General features: G+C 38.9%; 1 protein-coding gene across 1 annotated transcript; it reads right to left on the minus strand.

The window, feature by feature from the left end:
* Nucleotides 1-378: 378 nt before the first annotated feature.
* Nucleotides 379-27542, minus strand: LOC148843628 (putative E3 ubiquitin-protein ligase XBOS32). The gene is made up of 11 exons (XM_088958719.1): nt 26552-27542; nt 26227-26456; nt 26055-26114; nt 25810-25881; nt 25528-25703; nt 25272-25432; nt 24428-24486; nt 24292-24338; nt 10214-10354; nt 4074-4165; nt 379-1168 (listed from the first exon to the last, which is right to left on the minus strand). The coding sequence occupies exons 2-11, from the start codon at nt 26419-26421 to the stop codon at nt 645-647; spliced, it is 1527 nt and encodes a 508-aa protein (XP_088814845.1). The 5' UTR covers nt 26422-26456; nt 26552-27542; the 3' UTR covers nt 379-644.

Raw genomic sequence — 27542 nt, forward strand, 5'->3', positions numbered from 1 at the left:
TTTTAAAATAAAATTGCTCGATGGCTGCCCGTAAGATTTACATAAAACTAGAGACGGGGGAAAAGGACTTGGGATGTCACTGAACAGAATGTAATGCTGAAGCAGAATTCATGTGGCTCATGGCCCACACCATAGTGGAACAAAGCTTAGATGATGATGGGCTATAGTTGAGCTCTGACTCTGAAAACTCATGTTCCACAACTCATTCTTGAAAGCATGGAAAGGTTCAAACATCTCAATACCTTGTTCATTGTTCAAATAAGATGACTTGGGATGTTTATTGGTTCAAACCATTGGCTAATTCTTTGAGAAGTTAAGGAACCATTGACTTGGGATGTTCATTGGTTCAAACCATTGGCTAATTCATTGAGAAGCATCTTTCAACAAAGCAGGTAAAGAAATTCTTCAAAACATGGAAAGGTTCAAACATCTCAATACAATGTTCATTGTTCAAATAAGATGAGTGTCCGTGGGAATTTTCTTTTCTTTTCTTTTTTTCTTTTTTCTGCTTTCGTTATACATGGTAATCAATACACGTTGCTCTGTTTACAAACTTGCAAATGCCATTATAAATAACACTTCCCAACCTCTTAAATAATAAACGAACATCCTTACTAAAATGGCAATTTAATAGCAATAAAATTTCAGCTTCCACTACCAGTTGCAACATACTGATTGCCTGCAGAGAGCCAGGACCTTCTACTCTCACTGTGAGAATCTGGTCGCTGCAAACTGGATCTTGAACACCTGCCCAGGTGGTTCCGCATACTCCTCTCGGAACAAGGAGTTAAGGAAGGGCTAGTGTCTGGAGCTCCCAAGCAAAAGCTTGGGTTTAGTTTCATGGATGGGAACCCTTGGCAGCTAAGTGTCCGGAAGGAGGATGACTCTAAAGACGAAAGACGGGTACAATGTAACTCAGGCTTGAAGTTTGGGGTTGACATTGTGGGATCTAACCGTTCACCAGAGCATGCACATAGGGACAAAGATAAGTTTGTTCGTGCAATTTCTCTGATAACCGGGCTGGTACCCGGAAGCTTGTTGAATGAAACTATCCCATGTCGGCAAAGAGGGCAGGCAATTGAGCCTGGGGGTCCATGAGCAGCAGTTGATGTGCTGTTGGTGGAACAGAGGTACAAAGCACAATGAGTGCAGAACTCGTGACTGCAACCTGTAGAGTGATAACAAGTAAATTTGTATGATCATCCTGGTTAGTAGTAACATGAAAACCAAAAACTTCTAATGGTATTACACTTAAAAACAAAATAGAGTTGGACAAAATAGAATTTTTGAATAAGTAAAGAAAAAATTCAAAAAACTTAATACAGTACCGACAAACTTTTGAATTGGCATGCTCTTTCTAAGAAATGGTCTTCGGGAGAAATAGACAGAGCCTGTTCCTTTAGTTGTATCTTTACTACATATTATCCAGATCTGGAGATTTTCAGACAGCATAGAAGAGAGTAGGGGCATGGAACCACGTCTTTTGTTAGAATTTATGCTCCATTCATCATTGACTCATGTCTCGTGGATGACATTTCCAACTCAATGAATCACTTCAAGTATGATATTTTTTCATTCTCCTAATAAATGAGGGATTGGATAATGGGTTGCAAAACCACCATGGGGGTAGGGAAGAACATCTTGAGACAGGTTTCCTTGGGCTTAAATTAGTAATATTTTGCTGCATCTCTAACATCAGATGGTTAATTTTTATTAAATGATTAAAATTTAGAAATGAGAATACTGCTTAGGTTGTTTTAAGGTCATTCATTGAGACTATTCAAATATTAGACCACCTCTCCAAATTAGATTTAACCAAAAATTGCATTCTTATTTGGACATGGTTGTGATCATCAATAACATCATTTTTTTTCAACCAGACCATCAATAACAATCATGCACCATCAACTGTGCTCTTCTTCCTCTCCTTTGGAGACAGAACCTACATGAGACAAGTTGAAGGATTCAAATGATGACCAAGCTTGGGGTAGTAAAGGAAGGCAATGTTCGACTGAAGGTGGCCTTTGAAGCTTTGATCAATGTGTTAGTTAGCAAGTCTGGTGTGTCTGATCAAGAACTGTTTCTGAAATGCTGCTCAATTGAGTGTTTTGGTTAACACTGCCCAGACACCAGTGAAGTTGAAAGGTGGGCAGAGGTTTGGGGGAGTTTGGAAAGACCTTTGGTAAGGAGGCTTGAAGGAAACAAGATTTTAGTAATTTTCTCATCAAAGTCGGAAGTGTTGGGAGCTCTACACTTCGGAAAAAATTCTTTTAACGGGCTCCACTTATTTTTGCAGAGATGAGATCACTGTGCCAGTGAGGTCAGTCAAGTGGGAGAGTATGCTTGCTGGTGGGTTCTCCTGTTTGGCTTTCCATTGCACGCATAGAACCTGGCAACATTCAAGGAGGTAGGGAACACCTTGGGAGGCAAGGGTTGGACTTCAGGCCCAGTCCAGACTGATGATATGCTTCATAATATTGATCAGCCTAGTCCGGATGTGGAAACTCAGCTTTATTTGGGAGCAGCTCAAACATGACTTGGGCCCTAAGAGGGATAAAGCCCAGCTTCTTGGTCTAAATGTTGTAGGCCAATCCAAAGTTTCACATACACCAGCCAGTTTCAAAATTTTTTGCAAGCGTTAATCAGCAAGGAACAGACTGCTCCACTTGAGAAGCAAGAGAGTGCATGGCCCCCATCCCTTCTGTTGATCAACAAGCTTGTGCGGACACCACCATGATAGATGCTGACAAAGGTGGAGACATGCCAATCTCTAATGAGCAGTTTAGACAAATTTATGAATTTTGGTAAATTGTTGGGTGTCTATTTTCCTAATGAGGAAGAAAACACCTGTGGTCTTTTCGAAGGCTAGACTGGCAGATCATGGTGTACGTCGGTCTATTTGTGAAATCGTGATGGCGGAGCAAGAGTTTATGGCATATGAGAATGCTTCTGAATCAGAATGATCTTTCGACAGCTTAAACAGCCTTCCAGGTTGCAGGAAATCAAACAAGTTAGAATAATTCTGTGGAGATGTAGTGGTAAACAAAGGAAGAAAAGGTGCTTGCTGTTTGCATGGTAGAGGCAAGAGAGGCAACAGAAGAAAGGTTTCTTTTTAAGTCTGCAGCCTTTGCTTTCAGTCTTTTGAGCCCCGATGGGGGGTGGGCAGGCCCAATCCTTTTTGGGGGATATTTTGGGGGGGTTTAACGAGGTTCTCTTGTAAGGTTAATCTATTGGTTCACTTTAGTGGTTTGTGTGTTGTTTCTATCATTGTACGGCCAAGTGATTTTGGCTCTTTGGGCCACTTCTTGCCCTTGCATCTTCTTTGTTTTAAAATAATTTCATACCTTACCTCTTTCAAAAAATAAAAAAAAAAAGAACGATCCAAATGCATGGTAGGCAAAGTTTCTGGTGACTTATTCTTTAACATTATATATGGCCCTACAATACAGAGTGGCATGGCATCAAGATTTGCAGTCTAACATAAGCAAGGCCCAAATCAACCCTGTTGTCACCTATACAGTTCTAAATAACTCACACAAGAATTGAATGCCATGCAACTAGAATAGGAAACCATTCTCAATAAGCTTTTAGCAAATGTTTACTCCATTTACATGTGTGGCATTTAATGAGAAATAGAAATCAAATGCAATAGAATTTAAATAGGAAACCTTTTGCCTAGATGCATAAAATGCATTCTTATAGGTTTGTTAACAATCTACAAAAAGAATAGATGAATCATGAATGACATTAAAAGTAAAGGAATACAAAAATAACAACACAATGACATTCTACAAACAGTTAGCGAAGATTTATGAGAATTTTGGAGGCAAGAATTACAAATAGTTTTGGAAATAAGATTTAGTTGGTTAATATTTTACCTCTCAAGTCTCAACTTAATTAGATATAACCAAATAAGGTCTCGTATTACATCATATAGGCATACATTCCTACTTCATGTGTCAAAGTCAAACATTGACCATTGGAGGTTCTAATTTATAGGAGGTTACCTCAGCCTATATCCTTAACGATATCAAAATATTCAAAAGTGACTTTTTAATGTTTCTGAAGCAAACCTTCAACAGCTACTGTGCATTTTCTCTCTAGGCAAACAACACATGGATCAACACCTGTGGGTAATGAGTCACTGTTCCTCCATCCACATTCCCTGCAACAAAAAGAATTTTAGGGAAGCAGAATATTTTTATAATTATAACATGGGCAAACAAGTTATTGACCTCCAAATTAAATACTGATATAAATAGTTAACCTTCGGTTCAATGATTTTCCAAAGTGCTAAGACATCTACACTAAGCAAACCTTATAAATAAGAAATTCATAGAGATTTTCCAAAATCTTAATTAGTGTCTGATCTTAGTTGACATTTTGACTAAATAATTGTACTGCTAATATTATCCAAACTCAAAACCTTTAGTAATATGAATCTTCAGGTTTACTGTATTTATTTGGAACTTCTTGTTCAATTTAGTTACTTTTAATATGTTTTGGCTAATTTTTTTATTAACATCTGGACCTATTAGTCCGATTTTTTTGTAGTAAAATAAAATTTATTAAAACTAAAGGAGGAAGTTAAAAAAAAAAAAGGACCAGAAGTCACCAAAAAAGAAAACAGAAGAAAACAACCATCTTCCCCAACAACACTCCAACTCAATGAAACAGAGAAAACAGACCAAACTCAACAACCAAACCAAAATGAACCACCATTTCAGCCAACCAGCAAACCCAAACTATAGGCTCTTTAATCAATGACAACAAACAAACCAGATCACTAGACACAACCAACCAAGAGTAACCACCAAAAACCAAAGACACTCCAAATAAATAAACCTTTCTAATTATTCTTAACTTTCTTTTTTTATTTCATAGCCTTTTTGTTTGGACCAGTAGAAAATAAAATAAGTGATTAAAAGGTGAAGAAAAGGTAAAAAGAAGGGTTCTTGAAAGTAAAGAAAGAGGGGAGAAGATGAGAGGACTTGAAATAGTGTTGTAACAGTCTTAGGGTCAGTGTGAGATCAGTCCAGAAAAATAGAGAGGAAGATAAGAAGAAAACAGGGAGAAAGGAAGGAAAAGAAGAAGAGAAATAGGAGAAAAGAGAGAGCAGATATGTTTCTGCCACCCCTCCCCCATTGCCATTTATATTTTCAATAAAAAGAGGTAAAGACCAAATTACCCCCATCGCCTTTAAGAAAGTAAAAAATTAACATAACAGCAGCTAAACAACAGCCTAAAAACAATAAAATAAAGATGATACCACATATAAAAAACATATAAAATAGCAACTAAGGCTCCTTTGTTGTATCCAAGGTTCAAAGTATCAATACGTATCATGCTGATGGCTTCCCGATACGCAGCTCCAAGGGTTGGTTGCATCGGGTCAGACACTGGTTCAGAGGGTAGCCGGCCCTTAAAGTGACCCCTCTAAACCGGTTTCGAAAAAATTAAATAAAACCTAAAAAAAGTACCGATACAGGCCGATACGCCCTACCGGCATATCGGCCCGTCTCAATATTTTGAACCTTGGTTGTATCTCTACACTCCCCTCAAGTTGGAAAAGATATTGAGCATTTACCAACTAGCAATTTGTCTCCATCTTGGCTTTATTGCTTTGGTGAAGAGATTGGCAAGTTGCATATCAAAGGCAATATACGGCAAGCACATTTCTTGAGAGGCAACTCTCTCCCCGATTAAGTGTCGATCCACCTCAATATGTTTTGTCCTATCATGTTGTATTGAGTTCTAGGCAAAATTAATGGCATCCTGATTGTCACAATACAACATCAAGGACTTTTCGTACTCAATTCCAAGTTCCGCAAGTAAGGATCTCAGCCATAATACCTCAACTACTCCATGAGCCATGGATCTATATTCTGCCTCAGCAATTAATCGGGCAACTACATCTTGTTTCTTACTCCTCCATGAAAGCAGATTCCTTCCAAAAAAAGCACAGTACCCCCCTGAGGTAAACCACCCATCATCTACACATCTGGCCCAATCCGCATCAGTGTACACCTCTATCTTCATATGGCCATTATCCTTAAACAGTATGCCATGGCTTGGACACCCTGCTATGCACCAGAGAGTAGGCTTGGGACAAAGTAACAATTTCCCTGGTGAGAAGTTTCTCTCTTACAATATCATATTCAAAGTTCAGCATTGCTAGGAATTTAAAAACACTATTTCTTTCCACCAACTTGTTATAAGTTGTTGCATCCTTCTGACTCTCCCATTCAATTGCCTCAAAGTGATCAATTTCATGCTATAGGGAATTTAGAGTTGAGAAGTAAATTGACACAGGTTTCTCCCTCTATTTCATATTTGTTACTTTAGTTGTCAGCTCATAAGCTACATCAAGGGGCTTAGAATAAGTTTCCTTTATATTATCCCAAATGTGCCTAGTTGTCTTTTCCCAAAGATAGCTTCTAGTGATATGAGGCTGCATTGAGTTGTAGAGCCAAGTCATAACTAGGTAATTTTTTTGAACCCATTTAGCATGGGAGAGATCTCCCTTGGATAGCTTCTGGGTATCACCATTTACATGCCCCAACTTACCTCTTCCTCCAATGGCCAACATGGCTGATTGAACTTACTAAAGATAATTTGTTCCATCAAATTTAATTGTAGTAATCTGAAAAAAGTTGTTGCCAATCATACTACCAGCCTCTACAAGTCCTTCCCCAGCGGACTTGAACTCATTCCCAATGTTCTCCACGTTGAACTAAGCAAGGTATCACATGGCCCAACTTCTTTCAATTAGAAAAAAGGACCGTCATGTGGTTTTACAGTAACCAAGATGTTCACAGTTCATAGTCAATCAAAAACTGGTTGTTCCTCAAAAGAAAATCCTAGAAAGAACTTGGAGAAGACAAGAATACTCCAGCTGCTATTTCCAGAAACCTCTAAAAGCCTTCCTCCTGCTGTCAATCTCTAGAAGAAACAAAAAACCACCCAGAAAACACTAAGCACCACCTTCAATCTGAGGTTTAACCCCTAAACCTCAACCAAAATAGTATCTCTGATTCTTCCAAGTCACTGGCCAAAATCTAGAGTTTAGAAAATGCTTGAACAGTGCATCAATCTCCACTGACCTCCAAGAATCAGACAAAAAAGATCTGAAACTCCAGCCCTATTAGAGTCTCATGTAGCCAGCTGGGTTAAGCATACATGAGATCCCAACCTAAACCTAAACCTGCTCTGATACCAACTTGAAATAGCTGCTATAACAGTCATACGTTTAGTGTGAGATCATTCCAGAAAAAGAGAGGAAGAGAAGATCTAAACAGAGAGAAAAGAGAGAGCAGAATGTTACGTTTCTTCCCCCCCCCCTGCCATTTATATGTTTCAATAAAAGAAGTTATAAAGACCAAATTACATCACCTATAAGAAAGTAAAACTTAGCATAGCAGCAGCTAAACAACAGCCTAAAAACAATATAAAGATGGGACCACATATAAAAACCATATAAAACAGCAACTAAGCCTCCTTTGTTGTAGTAGAAAGCTTGCTGAATTAAAAAATATGAAATAAAAGGAGTTTCTTGAAGAAAGGAAGAGAGAAGGAGAAGAAGAGAAGAAGAGAAGTTGAAAAGAAAGGAGAGAAATAATCTGGTCGCCCCCTTCACTTATTATTTATACTAAAAATAATAGAGTACAAAGACAACTATGCCCTTATAGGGCGGTGATGGAGGGTGATTTGACCTGACCTCCTAACCAGGTGACACGTGGACATGACTCAATGTAAGTGACAGCTCGGCATGACAGCTTGTCCAAAACTCGGCGTAATGAGCACGCTGAAACCCCAGTAGAATAGCTCGTCATAAGACAGCTCACTACAGCTCAAGGCAGCTCGCTATAAAGGAGTTCGCTACAAGGGAGCTCGCTATTGAATAACTCGAAGTCTTCGGGAAGCTTCCTACCCGACAAGATCGTGCTTGTCAGACTGCTCCCACGTCTCTTGTCTGACGGCGCAGCACCTGCCAGTCCAGAGGACTGCACCCACGTCTCACGTCAGGCGGCATGGTACACGCCGGCTCTGCATAACGTCTCTCAACCGACAGGACTGTACACTGCAACGGATACCTGCCCCAATCGAATCAGCCTAGCAAATAACGGTTGTAGCAGAGGATGAAAGGCGGTTACACCCGATTTGACAGAACATTAGTATATAAAGGTCCCGATCCCCAAGGGACAAAGGTAACTTGAACAAGGTGATTTCGCGCTATCTGCACTCTTAGCTCTCTTACTATTCTCTACAGTTCTCTCTCAGAGTTCTAACTTAAGCATCGGAGTGTTCCCGCCAGGCAAACTCCCCGGGAATCCTTCACTATCTTCTCCATCTCAAGTACTGTCCGTTGCTAGCTAGGTGCCAGGCCACCGCCAGCTAGGAGTGACCAGATCGCGCTACATTAGGCGGCAAGACATAAAACAGCATATATAAGACACAAAAACATAATAAAATTTGGACTCACATAACTACTATGGTCCCCACCTCCTATCTAACAACTAACATAAAACATCTACTCATAAAAAAATCATAAAACTGATTAATCTTCAACACTCCCCCTCAAGTTGGGAGTGAATGTCACGTCACACATTCCCAACTCGCGTAGATCATGTTCAAGCTTGTTCTTTGCCACCCCTTTAGTGAGAACATCAGCCAGCCGCAGCTCTGAAGAGACATAAGACAAACAGATTTCTCAACCCCATGATTATTATAGGTCCTACTTTAGTTGCTTTTAAGCAATCTTTTCTAGTTTGCCATCAAGTGGAAGTAAAAGCTAATGTAGAATAGGTTTGGCCAACCTCTCTGTCTACTACAAATCTGTGAAAGACAATGAACTATGTAACTAAGATATGACAAATTGTATAAACTGAGCTTCACCTCAAGAAATGTACTTGATCTTGATTTTAAGCATTCTTTTCTAGTTTGCAATCAAGTGGAAGTAAAAGCTAATGTAGAATAGGTTTGGCCAACCTCTCTGTCTACTACAAATCTGTGAAAGACACTGAACTATGTAACTAAGATACGACATATTGTATAAACTGAGCTTCACCTCAAGAAATGTACTTGATTGTGTCTCTATAACTGGTGTGTAAATGTGGTGTCCCCTAGGAACCTAGGCTGCCAAGGGAGGTCTTGCCATCTGGGTGGTACTACAAATGCAAGTATATGCATATATACTTATACTGAAGCTCTTTGCTTTATCCTATGGTAAGGATATGTACTAAATGTGAACCATAAGGCAGTCTAAGCAATGTAAAGAAGTTGTTTTTTTTCTAAAATGACCCATATGTTCATCCATATTATATAGAAATAATGTATTCATCAGCTGTCCAAATAACTGAGTGATGTTTAATTGGTTAAAATATTGCTGATGTAACTGCTAACTCTTAACAACCATTCGTCCCTCTCTCACACAAATTATCAAAATAACCTATCCTCTATTTTTAGTTTACAGTTCCTGCTTTTAATCTTTTAATCTTAAATTTTGCATTCCGTTTCTTGAACTAAAAAGTCCACTTATGGTATTTACTTCGATGATCTATATAACACATTCTCTAATTCTCTTGAGTAAAAGAATCATTATCCATTCCTTGATCCCTTATTGGAGATGACCTAAAGGCTTACATGGATACATCCTTCCATAACTCCCTCAAGAGATCTGTAATCCCAATAATGTCACTATCCTAATTGCCCTGCCCATATTCCACCCCAAATCCTAGTTAGTTTCACTTACTACTACATTTTTATTTTCATTCCCGGAAGTGTTTTCCCAACCAAAACCATGATTCCTTTGAGATTCTAAAATTCAAAACTAAATCTTCCTTTCATCCCCCTATACATCCTGATTAGTAGGATTTTCTGACGTCCAACAAGTTTTTTTTCCACCTCCAAATCTCCAGTAATTTTCATGTGCAACCCATTTCTCACAGTATTCCTAATTAACCTAGATGTTTCATTGGAAATCTTGGTTTATTCTATACATTAGAGAGGAAAATGTATTTTCTCCCTCCAATGAGCTAAAAATCTTAGCGAGCACTCTTGGAATGCAGACAAAGTAGTGAGACAAAATTCTACCTTCAATAGATACATGATGGATACTGATAAAGAAATTACTCATGGTAGAAGTCATAATATAAAAAACAATTAATAAATTCAAATAAATTTTAAATAAAAAAAGGCAAAAAATAGAATATACCTTGCAATTTTGACAATGCTCATAAAGGGGAAAGATAGATATGGTGAAGGAAGAATTTGTGGCTGGCACTCTGGCTGTTTGCTTAGAATTCCCTCAAGCCAATCTCTATGCCATGATTGAGCAACCATCAAAGGAGTCCATCTGTGAAAACAAAAAGGATAATGAGAATTTATAATTAATTCAATGACATGTAAAAAATAAAGTACAGCATGATGACAAAACAAGAGACAAACAATAAATTACCCTAATATAGGTAGTACAAGTTAGCACACATATACATAAAAAATAAAGCACAGCACCTTCACACTGTCCTGAGACAGATCAGACTTGCAGATTCAGGCTTATACCTTGAGGTTCAACCTTAATAGTCTAATACCTCTTGAAGGTACATAGATGCATATCTCGCACGTTGAGGTGCCTTCTGTTAAGGATGTGTATTTAATTCATTAATCACAGAAATTTCTGATGTCACAAGATTGAGAATTAAAATATCAATATTTATTTCCATTGAGTTCTGAACTGTACCCTATAAAGGCACGCATAGCTGATTAAGCAGTAAGCTTAGCATGCTCATGGGGAAAGAGATGCACAAAATAAATACAACCAAAGACATGAAGTATAGAATAGTTTGGTGAACAACGGAAAAGACAATAGAATGGTGATTGATTACCAAGAGCTGAAGATGGAATGATGTTAATGAGAAACAAATAAATGTTGGTCACCTCCACCCAAGAATAACAGGAACAAGGGAGTCAAGGAGAAGGGATCTCACCATGCTCAAGATGTGGCGGTTCTTGCATTCAGCAACTCCATTTTGCTGAGGAGTTCCTGGGCAAAATCTTTGGGATAGAACACTACTTTAGTAGATGGATCTAGAACTCTCCATTTTCCCCATCAAAATATTCCCCCTTGAATCCAAGCATAAGATACGAATGGTGGCATTATGTTGGTCATCACCATAGTGTGAAAGTTCTAAACGTGGAAAGTACTTCTGATTTCTTCTGAAGAAAGTAAACTTAGGTGTATCTAGTACAATCATCAATAAATAAGACAAAATATCTATAGCTAAATCTATCAATCCCCCCACAGGGTCTTTCCCTTTTGGAAGATCCACCAACTCCCAAGTGTGATTCTTATGGAGGATTAATCTCCTAAATAGCATCTGTCCATTCAGGATAAGTCAGAGCCTCTACCACATTTTTGGGTATGGGAACACTATTAGCAATAAATAAGAAGGCATAGTGAGGGGGAAATATGGTCATATGACACATAGTAGTAATGAGGTGTTTGGTAGTACACGATCTAACTCCCTTTCTGTGAGCAATTGGGATGTCAAGATCATCCACAACCGAAATGGGAACAGGGGAATCAACAGGGATAAGGGTGATTGGTTCATTTGGACTTCCCTCCTAGGAGTTTGACGGCGTTGGCTGTTTAGTATTTGGTAGCTCTACATCTTTGCAACACTGCTGGTCTCTATAACGTGTACGTAAAAAAACATGAAACAAAGCTAGACCCGGAATAGAGGGAAGAGAAACTGGGTGAACCTACTTTTCCTCCTCCATACTACTCTCCCCCCTAAGGAGAAGCAAGGTAGAATGGGTCAGACTTGAAGAAGGAAATATCCATAGAAACAAAGTACTTACAACAAATGGATTCAAAACACCAGTACCCCTTTTGACAGGAGAGATAGCCAAGGAAGATACATGGAATAGAATGAGGATCCAACTTGCCATGAGGAGACAAATCATCGATAAAGGCATGGCAATCAAACACTCTCATAGAGAGGAAAACAAAGGAGACTGAGGGAAGAACAACTAACGGAGGGACTTGTAGTTCATACTCTAGAGGACATGCAACTGATGACATACGCGGCGGCAAGTACATCATCTAACTAGAGAAACGTTTCGGCACATTCATATGCAATATCGTCTCTCATGCTACTTCAAGAAGGTGTTTGTTCTTTCTTTCAACAACACCATTTTGTTGTAGTGTTCTCGCACATGAGCTCCTATGAAGAGATCCATGGGAAGCAAAAAATTCATTAAGGTCACCATGGAAATATTTCTTTGCATTTTCTAATTGAAAAATCCAAATCTCGACATGAAATTGTGTGAACACCATCCTTTGGAAGTCCTTTTTAATCTTCAGGACTTAGTCTTTGGTATGCATGGGAAATATCCATGTATAACGAGAAAAATCATCAATCAGTGTGATAAAGTACTTGTATCCACCCTCTAACGTTATAGCAGTAGGCCCCCAGACATCAGAATGCACAATATGGAAAAGGAAATTTGCTCTTTTATTATTTGAATGAAAAGTTGTTCTACATTGTTTACTCAATTGACACATTTGATACTAAAAATCTGACACCAAACATGACTAAAATTAAAAAGAAAACAAGCACTTTAATATTTCAAAGAACACATGACCTAAATGATTATGCAACAAAAAAAAAACTTGACTTTTATTGGCCTAACACAACTGACTATGTGACTCTGAAGATGACATCGAGAAACTAGCCTTGTTGTTGAGAGTGTAGAGACCATCTACTAAGCTTCCTCTACCAGTCGTCCTCCTAGATGTTAGATCCTGAAAAATGCATGAAATAGGAAAAAAGGTAACACTACAGTTTAAAGAATTTGTGATACTTGTAGAGAAGATGGGCCGAGGCTGTTTATTCTTTCTTATTTTTTATGTTCTTTACTGTAATGGGCCTTATTCTGGGCCTATTCTTTCTATGTTATGTTATTTTAATTTCTTGTCCAACTAAGGGCCTCTTTGTAAATTATTAAAGTTTAACTTAATAAAATAGTGTTAGGGGGTAAGAGGAGAGATTAAGGTTCGAAACTCTCTTCCTTTGAACCCTTATTGCTGCCATCTTCTTAGAAGAAGGATTTCTGCTGTTTTCTTTTGATTTCTGCATCTGTTCTAAACAGTCCTCTATTCTCAAGGATTGTTTTTCTTCTTGGTATCAGAGCAGGCCTAAACTTGGCTTGGGCTCTCATGTAGGTGTTGTCCAACCGACTACACGAGAGTTGTTCTAGGGCTAGAAGCTTCAGCTTGAGTCACCTGGTTCTTGGAGTTCATTAGAGATTGAAGAAGGTGCCCAAGATTCAAATCTCTTGGAGAGTTGTCTGGTGACCAGGAAGAATCGGAGAAAGCAGGTTGGTTCCTGATTTAGAGCTTAAATCAGAGATTGAGAGTGGTGTCCAATAATTTCTGGGTTGTTTTCTTTATATTTTTCTGTACTGTTAAAGTATCCAAAATTTCTCTGAAATCAGTACTCCTATTTGGTTGTTCTTTTAGACAGCTACCAAGGCAGGTGTAAGCGGCTGAGGTTGCATCATGACTTTCCTCCTAGTCTCTTCACTATGCATTAAGGAGTATGCCTGAGAGAGGATCACACTATCTCTGGTCAAAATCTGCTGCCTCACAATATCATACTCTGAATTCAGCCATGCCAGGAACTCAAACACTCTGTCTCGATGTGCTTTCTATGTATCTGAGCATCTTTGGGACTCTCCCACTCAAGAGTCTCTAAGTGATCAATCTCATGCCACAGGGACTTCAAGGTAGAGAAGTAGACCGACACTGGTTTCTCTCCTTGTTTAAGGGAATTCACCTCACATTTCAATTCATATGCTTTGGCAACATTAAGGGGTTGGGAGTAAATCTCTTTCATCACATTCCATATCTCCTTGGTTGTCTTTGCCCATAAGTAATTTCGGCTGATATGGGGCTGCATAGAATTACAGAGCCATGTCATAACCACGTAATTTTCTTGGACCCACTTGGTATACATAGGGTCTCCCTTGGAAGGTTCTGCCACATCTCCCAAGAGATACCCTACTTTGCCCCTTCCCCCAATAGCCATCATGGCTGATTGGGCCCATTCCAAATAGTTTGATCCATCAAACTTTACGATTGTAATATGAAAACCTGTCTCAGAACCACCACCATAACTGTTGTTCCCTAAACTGCCTTCAGCCTGATTCTTAAACTCCATTTCGGTCAAGAACCAAAAGTCTCAAAATTAAGGTTACTACAGTCAAGACCAGCACTAGGACTACCAACCACAACCACAAAGTCAGTATAGAACCAATCTGTACTCACAGTAGATGTGCATGAAACATGTATAAAACTGATATGGAATCAATAACCACACACAACAGCAACAGTCCGAACTGTTTTCACCCCTTTAGAAGTGTTCGAAACCCCAAAAGAAAACTGAAGAACAGTTTGAAGAACAATCTGATATGCTGAAGCCAATTTGAGGTTTTAATCAGTCCTAAAAGCCGTACACTCCAGACAGTACCGTACGGATAAGGTTTGTATTAGGGTTAATATGAAACCCTAAAACTGATCAATGTTGAGGAGAACTATTAGGGTTTGCCATAGGGAAGATCACAAGGTTCAGACTAATACTAGGGTTTGACGCAGGGATAAGACAAAACCCTAGAGAATAGAGAGATAAAACCCTAGAGTGGTTCGGTCACCCTTGTTGGATAGGTCCAACCTATCTTCTCTGATATTACTTCTCTCAGAAAATAAAAGACTTACAATAGAATGCAGTTCACTGCCTACCAAGGTTACCCGAACCCTAGCCTTCTCTAATTCTTCCTGATCACCAACTCGCTGCAAATGCGGCACTTCTTCAAACAGTTGCTAATCCTCTGGAGATCTCCAAGAACCAGTCAACGAACTCTACTTTCTCAGCTTCCAGCTTAGATGGTTCTCATGTGGTCAGCTGGACTAGACTCACATGAGAAACCCTAGCTCTGATACCAAGTAGAAGTTCAGGACTGTTATCAGTCTTGAACCTTAATGATTTCAGGATCGAAAATAAGAAGAAAGGTAAGAGGAAAAAAGAGGAAGAGGGAGGAGAAGCAGTAGAACACAAGGGTTGAAAGGAGGAGCAGAAGCTTAATGTTCTGCCGCCGCCACTTTAATTAACATTTATAGGTTATGCTCATTACATGGAAAGGACAGATCTGCCCTTAGTCTTTACATAACACAGAGCAAAAAATAAGACTGAAATAAATAACAACTGAAACAACTAAATGACCAATAGCTAACCCTAGGCAGACAAGAACATCTTCTACCCTACGAACATAGTGGGACCGTAGCTGTGGGGGCCACATCAGTGTTCTCTACAAAAAGCAAATTGATAAGGAGTTTAGGTACATGCAACACATTATTAAGGTAGAGGCTATGAGGAAGAGATATTGATCCCTAGCCTGCAATAGATGAGAATGATCCATCTGCAAGTCTCACTTTACCTCTTCTGGACAAAAGGTTGTAAGACTAAAAAAGGTTTGGTTTACCGGTCATATGGTTAGAGGCCCCTGAGCCAATATTCTAGGGGGAATCAGTGGCAGTGGAAACATGGAAAGCAAAGGTCGCGTTACCTAATGTAGGTGCAAATGAAATAGAAGGGGTACTAGTAACCGAGTTATCCATCTGACAGAAAGCCCTACCACATGATTCCAGATGATTATAAAAGGAGTTCATGATATCCTCCTTGAGGTTAAAACCCGTGGAATGTTCCCAATTCCCATGTAGCACCAGGATTACCAGTACACCGAGAATCTTGAACTGCCACATTTGTTGCATTGTACTCCTTCTGACCCTACCACTTACATTGCTCTTCCTTTTTCACAGCCCACTTTGATTTCCCAAAGAGTTCCCAATATGTGTCACGAGTATGTCTTAAATGCCAAAAGTGAGTACACCATAACTTGTCCTTGTCATCAACTTTCTTGGCATCACTCTTCCTTCCCACATTAGTGCCACTTGTTGCAGCTAATGCAACCTGCTACTCCCCTCACTTGTAACCACTACACTTCGTCTACTTTCCTCAAATTGGACCAAGGCACACACCTCTTGAACTGAGGGCAACTTACGACTTCCCAAAATCTGAACCCTTAGAGGCTCATACACAGGGTTAAATCCCAATAGGAAGGCAAAGACTCACTACTATGATACTAACTTCTTATAAGCTTTGGCATCATCATCATTCTTCCATTCTACAGTTTGGTAGTGATCCAACTTTCCAAACAGAGGTAAGAGCTAAATACTATGCTGACAAACTACGGTCACCTTGTTTATAGGTTGAGGACTCAGCCTGTAACTGATAAATCTTAGCATAGTGTCTTTACTCAGAATAGGTTATTTTGGCTTGTTCCCGTTTCTCATTTGTGGTCTCTACTCATATAAAATTCTTCTTTACACCTCGTTCCATGGCTACAAAGAGCAATGACATCACCATACTGTTCTCCTAGTCCCACCTATTATGTTCAGCTGTCCCATTCTTAGGTTCTTTCACTTTCCCATTTATGTATCCAGCTTTTCCCCGCTGTAACATATAATTTCACACCTTTAGCCCACTCTAGGTACTTCAGACCATTCAAAGGGGTGATTGGCATCAGGAGAAACATATTACTAGCACCCATACCAGCTGTACCACGGGTTGATGTAACCCCAGATGAAGCTGAATCTTCAGCTGCCATATTAAGCAGGTTCTACAAGTCAAAAAAGAACCACTGATGTACCCAAAAATATGCCTCCACCCTATTTCTACCACCCAACACACAAGTAGGGCACAAAACACATACCAATCTGCCTCCTATAATGGAACATCACTGTTGAAACACACTACCAGAAACTAATAGAACAAAAAAATTCAATATTCAATCATCATTAGGCCACACAAGGCACACACCACAAAGGACAGCGTATACCTGTCACGAAGGAGTCACACAACTCCTGGACAGCACCTGTACAAGGTTAAACACAACAAAATCCGGGCTTCACAAGATCAGTTGTCGCCAAATAGGGTTTCTTTGGTGGTACTACCAAGGAGGAGCTCAGAGAAAACAAAATCAAACTATTGCGACCAATCCAATTGAGTTCTTTCACTTCACAGTTCAGGAAATCAAAAAACTAATGAGAAGAGATGTGGTTCTGAGAACAAAGAATCCTACTATCACCCAGGAAGTCGCTTTGATACCATGTTTTCTTCTAGGAAGAAGAGAAGAAGAGAGAAGAAGAAGAAGAGGAGGGGAGAGAAAGACTATTTCGAGAGCCAACACTCTTGCCGCCAGCGACCAGCTCTATATTCATAACAATGAGATTAAAATTAAAAAGTAAGAAATTACATGTTTGCCCCTGGTGGCACACCCTAATAAAACAATAACAAAAGCTTAAAATAAGCTGACAGCAAGAATAACTGTAACAGAAGAAACAATCCTCAAATCATTCTAACAACAATCAACATACAACAAAAGAATGGTAATACCCTGAGGCCATCGCCTAACAAACAAGAGTGATCGGAAGAGCTCTTGTTATCAGTGATGTGATGTAGGAGAGAAGAAGAGAGGAAGAAAGAGAGAGGAGAAGAGAGAAGAAAGATTTGAGAGCTGAAAAGTGTACTGGCGGTGCCAGCTTTTTGTTATACATACTAGGGCGACAGCAACTAAAAAATAAAAGGGTAGAATTACAATAGTACCCCTGCAGTACTATACTTGGATAAATAACAACTTTTAACACTCCCTCTCAAGTTGGGACATAGATGTCAATCATGCCCAACTTGTCACATAAATCATGATGTCGTGAGTGGTGTAGTCCTTTTGTAAAGATATCTGCAAGTTGATCTTCAAAGCTAACATAACGTGTACACACTTCCCCTATGACAACCTTTTCTCTGATAAAGTGTTTGTCAACTTCGATGTGTTCAGTTCTACCATGTAGCACTGGATTAGCAGCAACGTTTATGGCTGCTTTGTTATCACTGAATAGGGTCATAGGCCTGTCCATTGGAAAACCCAACTCACTCAACAAATTGTTTAGCCACATAATTTCAGCCACTCCATGAGCTATTGCCCGATGTTCAGCTTCAGCACTAGATCTAGCTACCACATTCTACTTTTTGTTTCTCCAGGTAACTAGATTTCCTCTTATAAAGGTACAGTATCCACTAGTTGACTTTTTGTCATTCAGGGATCCTGCCTAATTTGCATCAGTGTACACTTCAACTTTCAAATGCCCGTGCTTTTGAAACAACAAGCCTGCACCTAGGAACTTCTTAAGATATCTAAGAACTCTTTCTGTTGCTTCAAGATGAGTGGTCTTGGGAGCATGCATGAATTGGCTAAAAAGACCCACTACATAAGCAATGTCGGGATGGGTCATAGAAAGATATAACAATCTTCCTATAAGTCTCTGAAATTGTTTCACATCCTTGATAGGTTCACCTTGGCAGTCACCTAATTTGTGGTTAGGATCAATAGGGGAATCAACTGGCTTCACTCCCAGTTTTCCTATATCTTGGAGTAGATCTAGGACATACTTTCTTTGAGAAATGAAGATACCCTTTTGTGAGCGGACAACTTCAATTCCAAAGGAAGTACCGTAGAGGACCTAGATCCTTTACTTCAAACTATGTAGCAAGAAAAATCTTCAACTTTTGAATTTCATCCTTCCAATCGCCATTGATAATTATACCATCAACATATACTATCACACAAAGATTGTGTGATCAGATTGACATTGCTTGTATCCTTTCTGTTAAACCGTTGCATGGAACCTGCTGAACCAGGCTCTCGACGATTGTTTCAACCCATATAATGATTTCTTCAACCTACACATTTTATGTCCATTACCTTGAGCCCCAAAACCAAGGGTTGTATCATGTAAACTTCCTCTTCAAGGTCACCATTCAGAAAGGCATTCTTGATATCGAGCTGATGCAGATCCCGGTCAAGATTAGCAACAAGGGAGAAAAGGACTCTAATGAAGTTCATCTTGGCAACAGGTGCAAATGTTTCTACATAATCAACTCCATACACTTGTGTAAACCCCTTTGCCACTAAACGAGCTTTATACCACTCCACCGTGCCATCAGCCCTATGTTTGACTGTGAAAACCCATTTACATCCAACTGGATCCTTTACCTTAGGAAGATCTACTAGTTCCCATGTGCCACTTTTATGTAGAGCATTAATTTCTTCCTTCATAGCATCTGTCCATTTAGGCACTGAAAGAGCTTCTGCCACATTCTTAGGGATAGGAACACTATCAATGGAAGTGAGAAAGGCCCGAAAAGAGGATGAAATGTTTTCATAGGAAACAAAGTGAGAAATGGGGTGTTTACTAGTGCAAGATCTAACACATTTTCGGTGAGCAATAGGAAGGTCAAGGTCATTAGCAACAAAAGTATCAATAGCAATAGGGTCAGAAACATAGACAGAAGTATCAATAGCAACAGAAGTATCAGTATCAACCTAAGTGAGTATGATCCGCCCCCAGAGAGTTTGATGGCATTGGAGGTACATTTTCTAGGTTCTCCACAGCTCTTGAACATGGTTGGCCTTTGTGACAACGAAAGAAGACACGAAAAGGAGGAGGATCAGGAAGAGGAGGGAACTGAACCAATTTCTCCTCATTCCTACACTCCCCCAAGGAGAAACAAGGAAAAAATGCTCATTCTCAAAGAAAGAGACGTCCATGGAAACATAAAACTTCCGAGAAACAGGATCAAAACAACGGTATCCCTTCTAAGTGAAAGAATACCCCAAGAAGATGCAAGGAATAGCACGAGGGTCTAATTTTCCACGAGTGGGTGACAAATTTTGAACAAAACAACGACAACCAAACACACGATGAGGAATGGAAAGAAGGGGAGCCTTAAGAAAAAGAAGTTGATGTGGGGCTTTGCACTCTAACCAACGAGAGGGCGTACGGTTGATGAAATAGGTAGCGCAAAGGACAATCTCAAGCCAAAATTGTTTGGGGACATTCATATGAATTAGTAAACCCCGGGCCACTTCAAGGAGATGTCGATTCTTTCTTTCAACAACACCATTTTGTTGTGGTGTCCAGGCACAAGAGCTACGATGAAGTGAACCACGTGAAGCAAAAAAATCCATGAGATTTGGATCACTATGAAAATATTCTTTGGCATTATCCAATTGAAATATTTGGATTTCAGTTTGAAATTGGGTGAAGATCATCCGCTGAAAATCTTGGATAATTTTTGGTACTCCATCCCTGGTTTGCATGGGACATACCCATGTATATCTAGAATAATCATCCATAATGGTAATAAAACACTTATAGCCACTCTCAGATGGTAAAGTAACGGGGCCCCAAACATCAAAATGAACAATGTGGAAAGGAAATTCAGATTTATTATTCTTTGAAGAAAAATGAGTTCTACACTGCTTAATTGATAAGTTTGACAAGAAAAATCTGAAACTGACACTGACTTGAACAACTCTAGAAACACCACTTTTAAAGACTCAAAAGATAAATGACCAAGACGACAATGCCATAAATAGACCTGACTCTTACAAGACTGGCTCTTATACTCTGTGACTTGAAGACCAGCCTTATTCTCCAGTATGTAAAGTCCATCCACCATACATCCTCTACCAATCGTCTTCCCCAAGGCCAAATCCTAGATCACACAGTAAGAAAGGAAAAAGGTCACTAAGCACTTTAAGGAATTAGTAATACTACTAACAGAGAACAAATTAATGGGAAATTTCGGGACATGTTAAACATTAGACAAGGTAAGGCAAAGAGGAAGAGAAATGGCTCCTTGACCAACTATGGTAGTGTATGATCCATCAACTAGTCTCACCTTGTTTCTTCCAGAAAGGGGGTGATAGGTTTAAAAGTAAGAGGACATACCAGTCATGTGTTTAAACGCTCTAGAATCAATGATCCAAGGAGTGTCAGGGGTATGAGATGCTACACGGAAAGTTGTGGCAGAGTTACCTGATTTAGACGCAAATGAAGTTGAGGGAGAAGCATCCATCTGACGAGTTGCTCTTCCACAGAGCTCTAAATGGTCACAGAAGGAATTAATAATATCCTCCCTTGGGTCAGATCCAGAGGCATGAGTCGGAGTCACAGTAGTAATGGGGGGCTGATTTTCCTGAGAAGCCATGTTTGCCACAGTGTTCTTTCTTGTACTTTGTTGTCTTGACTTTTTATTCAGATCTGAACCTTGCTTCTTACTCAAATCTTGAGCCCATTTCGGCTTCCCATGAAGATCCCAGCATGTATCTCGGGTGTGTCGGGGTTTCTGGCAATGAGTACACCACAGTTTGTCTTTGTCATCCGCCCTTTTTTGAGATTCCCCACTCTTAAAGGTATTTCCACCACCTGCAATCAAACTCCCTTTTGCTGCCAACCCAACTGCATCCCCTCCAGAACTGCTCACCAAATTCCTTCTACTTTCTTCTGATTGTACAAGAGCATAAACTTCTTGGACGAATGGAAGATCCTTGCTACCTAGGATCTGAATTCTGACAGATTCATATGCCGGATTCAAGCCATGTAGGAAAGCAAACACTCTCTGTTGAGAAACAAGTTTCTTGTATAATTTTGCATCTTCATCACACTTCCAGTCCACACTCTGATAATGATCTAACTCCTCCCAGACAGAGGTCAAGTCTGAGTAGTACATAGAAAGGCATCTCTCCCCTTGTCTACAAGTGGACGATTCTGCCTATAACTGATAAATCTTTGCATAGTGACGCAGCTCAGAATAGGTTGATTTTGCCTGTTCCCAAATTTCATTTGCCGTTTCAGCCCACATAAAGTTCCTTCTTAGTTAGGGTTGTATAGACATTGAAAGCCAAGACATGACCATGCTGTTTTCCTGATTCCATTTGTCATATTCAGCACTCCCAGAATTGGGTTCTTTGATTCTCCCATTTATATAACCTATCTTTCCCCTTGCAGTAATGTACAACTTGATCCCTCTTGACCATTCCAAATAATTTAAACCATCGAGAGGAATAACAGCCATGGGAAAGGATGGATCCGCACCCCCACTCATTCCATTCTGCACTGAGGAAACACCGGGCATAACAGAATCTTCACCACTCATGGTTACAAAATCAAAAAAAACCCATAAGGTGGGAGCAAAACCTTTAAAAAAAGGCTAACACAAAGGGAGAAAGGAAGCTCCCTTTTTTTTCTTCAGAAACACAACCCCTTTTGATAACACCAAGTGCTGTTACCCCCTCCCCCCCTTTTTGAAAAGCACAGGTGCTGTTACAGCTATAACATGCCCCTTTTTTGATAAACACAGGTGTTGTTACAGGGCGGACAGGTCAATTCTTGAACTACGCATCAAACATAGATGCTGTTATAGAAAGTACAGGTCACTCTGACCTTCAGGTTCAGCATAAAAACTGCTATTGCAGCACATAAAAGGTCTTCACCGACCTACAGATTTTTACAGGGGTCAGTCGACCACACAAAAAAGGAAAGACAGAGATGCTGGTCACCTCACATCCAACCAGCAGACCTAGTACAAGTTCTGCCCTAGCACACAACCAGAAAAAAAAAAAAGAAGGAGAGAGATTACTTCAGGCGTGAGGAGACTTGACCTTCAATCACTCGAACTGTAGATGAAGGCAGCAGATCTGGAAGTCTGGTGCGATCTCTCCTTTTCAGATCTGATACTCCTGCTCTGATACCATGTTATCAATGCTATGATGCAGGAGAGAAGAAGAGAGGAGAAGAGAGGAGAAAGATTTGAGAGCTGAAAAGTGTACTGGCGGCACCAGTTTTTTGTTATATATATACCAGGGCGATAGCAACTAAAAAAATAAAAGGGTAGAATTACAATAGTACCCATGCGGTACTATCCTTAGATAAATAACAGCTTTTAACAGCTCTATCTATGTCCAGTAGCAACTACAACATCTCGGAAGCGCTCAAACCAAGCCTGAGGAGTCTGTTTCAAACCATATAGAGATTTCTTCAAGAAACACTCCAAAGAAGGATCATTGCAGTAACCAGGGGGAGGCTTCATGTAAATTGTCTCCTTCAATTGACCAAGAAGAAAGGCATTCTTAATGTCCCAACTTTAATAAAGAAAAGTAAAGTGAAAGAAAAAGATAAAAGAAGCAACGGAAAGAAGTAGGGAAGAGATAGAGAAGAGGAAGAGAAGAAAAGAGGGAAGACAAGCATGGATAAGTCAAACCAACTCTCATCACTGTTGGCACAGCTTGTAGTAACATTCTACTGATTGCTCAAGAACTGATACCATAAAGAGTACAGGTCCAAATTCAGTTATCAACCATAGAAGGATCAAGAAAGACTTCTTCCAACAGTTAAAGTAAAGTGCATTCTAAAGTCCAGAATCTCTTATACCCCTTCGAAATCCCAAGTTCCAAGTCCAGAATCTCTTATACCCCTCTCGGCAACATTATAAACTTTTAGTCTCTAGTGTGAACAGTAAATCGAGATACACCTTCGTAACATTTCCTCTTCTCTTCTTCTCCTCTTTTCTCTTCTTCTTCCTTTGTTTTTAGGCGTCACCTTAAACAAATTAGATATAAGAGATGTGGTACCATTAGCAAGGGTAATATGATGGATCACCTCCAAAATTTGTCAAGAACTGAAAAAGGAAATAAGAAAGGAATATATGGATCAAATCAGTCAAAAAACCTGACATGATACCATGTGCAGATTTATACTTTAAGAATGGAGGAGAGAAATAAGCACTTATATCTCTGAAAAGAAAGGAAATATTGAAGTGGAAAAGAGTAAAGTGTTCACTCCACCCAATCAGGCAATTGTATATACATTATCTACCAAAATTGATCCTTTGCAGAAAAATAAAAGGAAACAAAAATCCAGTCAACCTAGGCTCTACTTCCAATGGAGACCAAGCAAATCTAAATTTTTAATTGTCTTTTAAGTTATATCATGCTGTTTTCTTTCCTTGAACCAAAACCTAGTTCAAGCACATGATTGAAATAATTTTCCAAATTCAAATTTATCTTTTGACAGTCAAACTGGAGATATTCACAAATTTATAAGATTTAGAAGAGAAGTCCTCTCATGGGTTAAGAGGCCAGGGGAATCTAAAATGTCAGAACAGAGTAACCAGAACATATAACTGAATGGACCCCTCCAGGCTCCTCCTCTGCTCATTGCTCAAGAACTGATACCAATGTTCTAAGAAATTGAATAGTTACATGATGAAAAACAGAAGGAATACAAATTTCAGGTAGAAAATAAAACTACAGGGTGTTAAGTAAAGGAGATACCCATTTGCATTTTCAGCAGTCACACTGGCACCTCTAGCAATCAAAACCTGAATCCAAAATATGAATAATAAAGTAAGCCCCACTTAATATGAAACTTTCAAGTAAATAATCAATTCAAAGCATAAAAACAACATACTTGACAACATTGTAAATTTCCACCACATGCAGCATAATGAAGTGGTGTGCTTCCTGCACCTGGCAATGATTAAATGGTTCAAGTCATACACTCATGTTGGTTGAATATCTTAGCACGACAAGAAAATCTCTTATGGCACTCTGAGGTAGCTGATTTTGTTCCCAAAATATGGAGCAGAATATTATTTTGTAGATGGAAATATAAGAAATCCTTATCATTCGTTGTTCTTTCAATTTAGTATTTTCCAGTCAATTAATTCCAAGTATGTTGTGTTAACAACCCAAGTGACTGAAGGGGGGATGAGGAATGAAAGTTTCACCCACATAATGCATATATAAATCAAATTGAATCAAACAATGTCAATTATAGCAATGTTATGCCCCTTTTACCCTTCATACACACATTCATGTATTGATTTGTGAAATGTTACCCTGTAAAGGTCAATATGCATATACATAAACATACAAATGGAGCTGGGAGTACCATTAATAATAAAATGTATTTTATCTTCCAAAATTCAGAATAGCCTCCAAACCAGTAGCAAAATAACTGAATATATAGGTTCTGCAAATAATTAAGAATTGAATATATTTCCTGTCTTCTGATAAGAGGAAGGTGAAAACAATACAGCTACAACTGTATCCAAAAAAGAATTATAAGATAAAAATCATTGCTGAGAGAAAAGCCCAAATATTAATTAAAATTGAAAAAAAAGGGAAAAAAAAAAACTAAAGTGGATCATGAACACCAAGACAAAAAGTTTTTCTAATCATCAAGTGGCCAAGAAAGATCTAGTTAACCCAGGGAATGAGTAATATGAAATCTGAAAGGAAGAAAAAATTACCAAGCAGGTCAATTGTTGTGCCATCTTTCACAGTAACCTCAGAAATAGAAGCTCCTAGGTCCAAGAGTAATTGCACACTCTCAGCATGCCCATTCAGTGCTGCCATATGAAGAGCTGTAATGCCCCCATCAGAAGGTTTATTAATTACCTTGGAGAGAGCACTGATGCAAAGAAAACGAAATGTAGAAAATCACCAACCAATTATTTGGGAAGAGAAGATAATCGAGGCATAGGAATAACAATGAGATGAATGTACCCTTGATCAAATTCAATTGTTGATTCTTCTTTAATAGATCTTTTCCTTAATATACTCCATACATCAGGATGACTAGGAATATAATCCACCAGAAGGAGCCGAATGCATCTAGAGTGCCCATTCAAGGCAGCAAAGTGAAGTGCTGTACCTCCATTAAGATAATCTGTTTTGTGAATCTAAAATCCAATTGCAGCATATGTTTGTAAGAGCTAGTCTAGAAAATTTTAAGCTATTCTATTTTTAGTGAAAGCAAAAAGTAGTAAGATAAGAAAGAAATCTTACATTTGCTCTGAAAAGCATCAGAGTCTGAACAACCTCCCAGTGGCCATGTTGACAGGCTTGCATCAAAGCAGTCTGTTCACCATAATAAAATACATTATTTTCAAATAAAATTCAATTAAACTTTCAAGTGTAAATTGGGAAGGTTTTTGGTAACTAAACAGTGGAAATGTGGATTATTAGAAAAACAAATTCAACCCAAACCCAGTAAAATGAACCTCAATATTAAAATTAATTAGATTATCTACCTGCCCTCTATAATTCCTGAGATTAATATCCACCCCAGATTCCAGCAAGAGAATCACAATCTGTATAAATGAAACAGTAGAGCCATTAATGGAGCAAAAAGAAATGTAATATCTGCAGTTTCAAACATATAAATCTACTTTGAAAGAAGTAAAAGACATAGTACTGGATTACCTCATGGTGTCCCTGAGCTGCAGAATAATGAAGGGGAGAATTGCGAACGCCAAAGGTTGAGTACCTTGCCAGACGTGGATTATACTCCAAAAGAGCTTTGGCTTCCTGAAAATCCCCATCCCTTGCAGCGGAAACCAGGCGCTCCCCAGAAGCAGAGCATCCAAAGGAATTGCCCATAACGCTCAGAAATCTCATGATCTTCGATGATTACAAACCAGAAGGGCATACCACTAAACAAGAACAGAACAAAAGAGCTTGGGTTTTCTTCTGCGCAAAATGCTTGTACTGCTGGTCGAAAATAAGAACCCACATTAAAATCTCTTACCGTGAAGCCGAAGCAGTTCATCCATCACTTATTTTTGCCAAAGCAACCAAAAACCTGTCAAAACAAAAACGGTCTGCCACTCTCTTTACAAAATTCCTTGTCCTTTCACCAAACTAATAACAACCAACACCAGTTTCCCCCATAACACAACCAAGGGAATTGGCTTCAGTGCTTGGATATCTCACTACACTCAAACGAAACCCAACTAGATTAATAGAAAAAGGGCAAAGAACCCTGTTCTGTCTCTGTACATAATTCCTCAATTCTCGCCATAAGAACAACAACCCGTATCGGAATTACTCATTTAAAAACCAATCCAAATGTGACTGCCCATTAGATTCCTTGTAAAAAATAGTATCTAGAACTTCCAGAGCACAAGCAATAGACAACAAAAACTTCCACCTTTTCCCTCAAAATCCGTTATTTTTCACAAAAAAAAAAAAAAAGATAACAACCCACATCAAATTTCTCCCTTGCCAAAAAATCCAATATCCGATGTCGAATTTCTATACAGTTTTCTGTTTCAATCCATACCCAAATCGTTTATAATCCTCAAAAGATGACCTTTTCTTATTGGAAGCCAAAGGAGCAAAGGTGAATGTTTTTAATTTTTAAATAAACAAAACGAATAAAATTAAATTAAATTGAAATAAATAAATAAAGAAGGAAAGGCAGATGAAAAGAATTTTGAAGGATTAAGGAGGCAACCACTTTTACTGCAGTTTCCAACAAAGAAGCCCGCAAGAAAAGGGTGTCTCCGTCATTGAAAAACCCAGTCAGAGTTCGTTGGTTCGTTTGCTCCCTTTTAAAGAACAAAATTTTAAAACTGAATAAAATACAAAATTAATAATGATGAGAGTACAGTTTTATTGTTAATTATTTATTTATTTATTTATTTTGAGTTAATTTAATTTGTGGGTCGGCATGAGAGAGAACATCACACATGTAAAGATTCAGGGTCTCAGGGAGAGATGGAGAATAGCCTCTGCAT

The sequence above is a fragment of the Nelumbo lutea genome, chromosome 8, assembly GCF_056320005.1.
Source record: "Nelumbo lutea isolate HS-2025 chromosome 8, American lotus-T2T, whole genome shotgun sequence".
NCBI lineage: Eukaryota > Viridiplantae > Streptophyta > Magnoliopsida > Proteales > Nelumbonaceae > Nelumbo > Nelumbo lutea.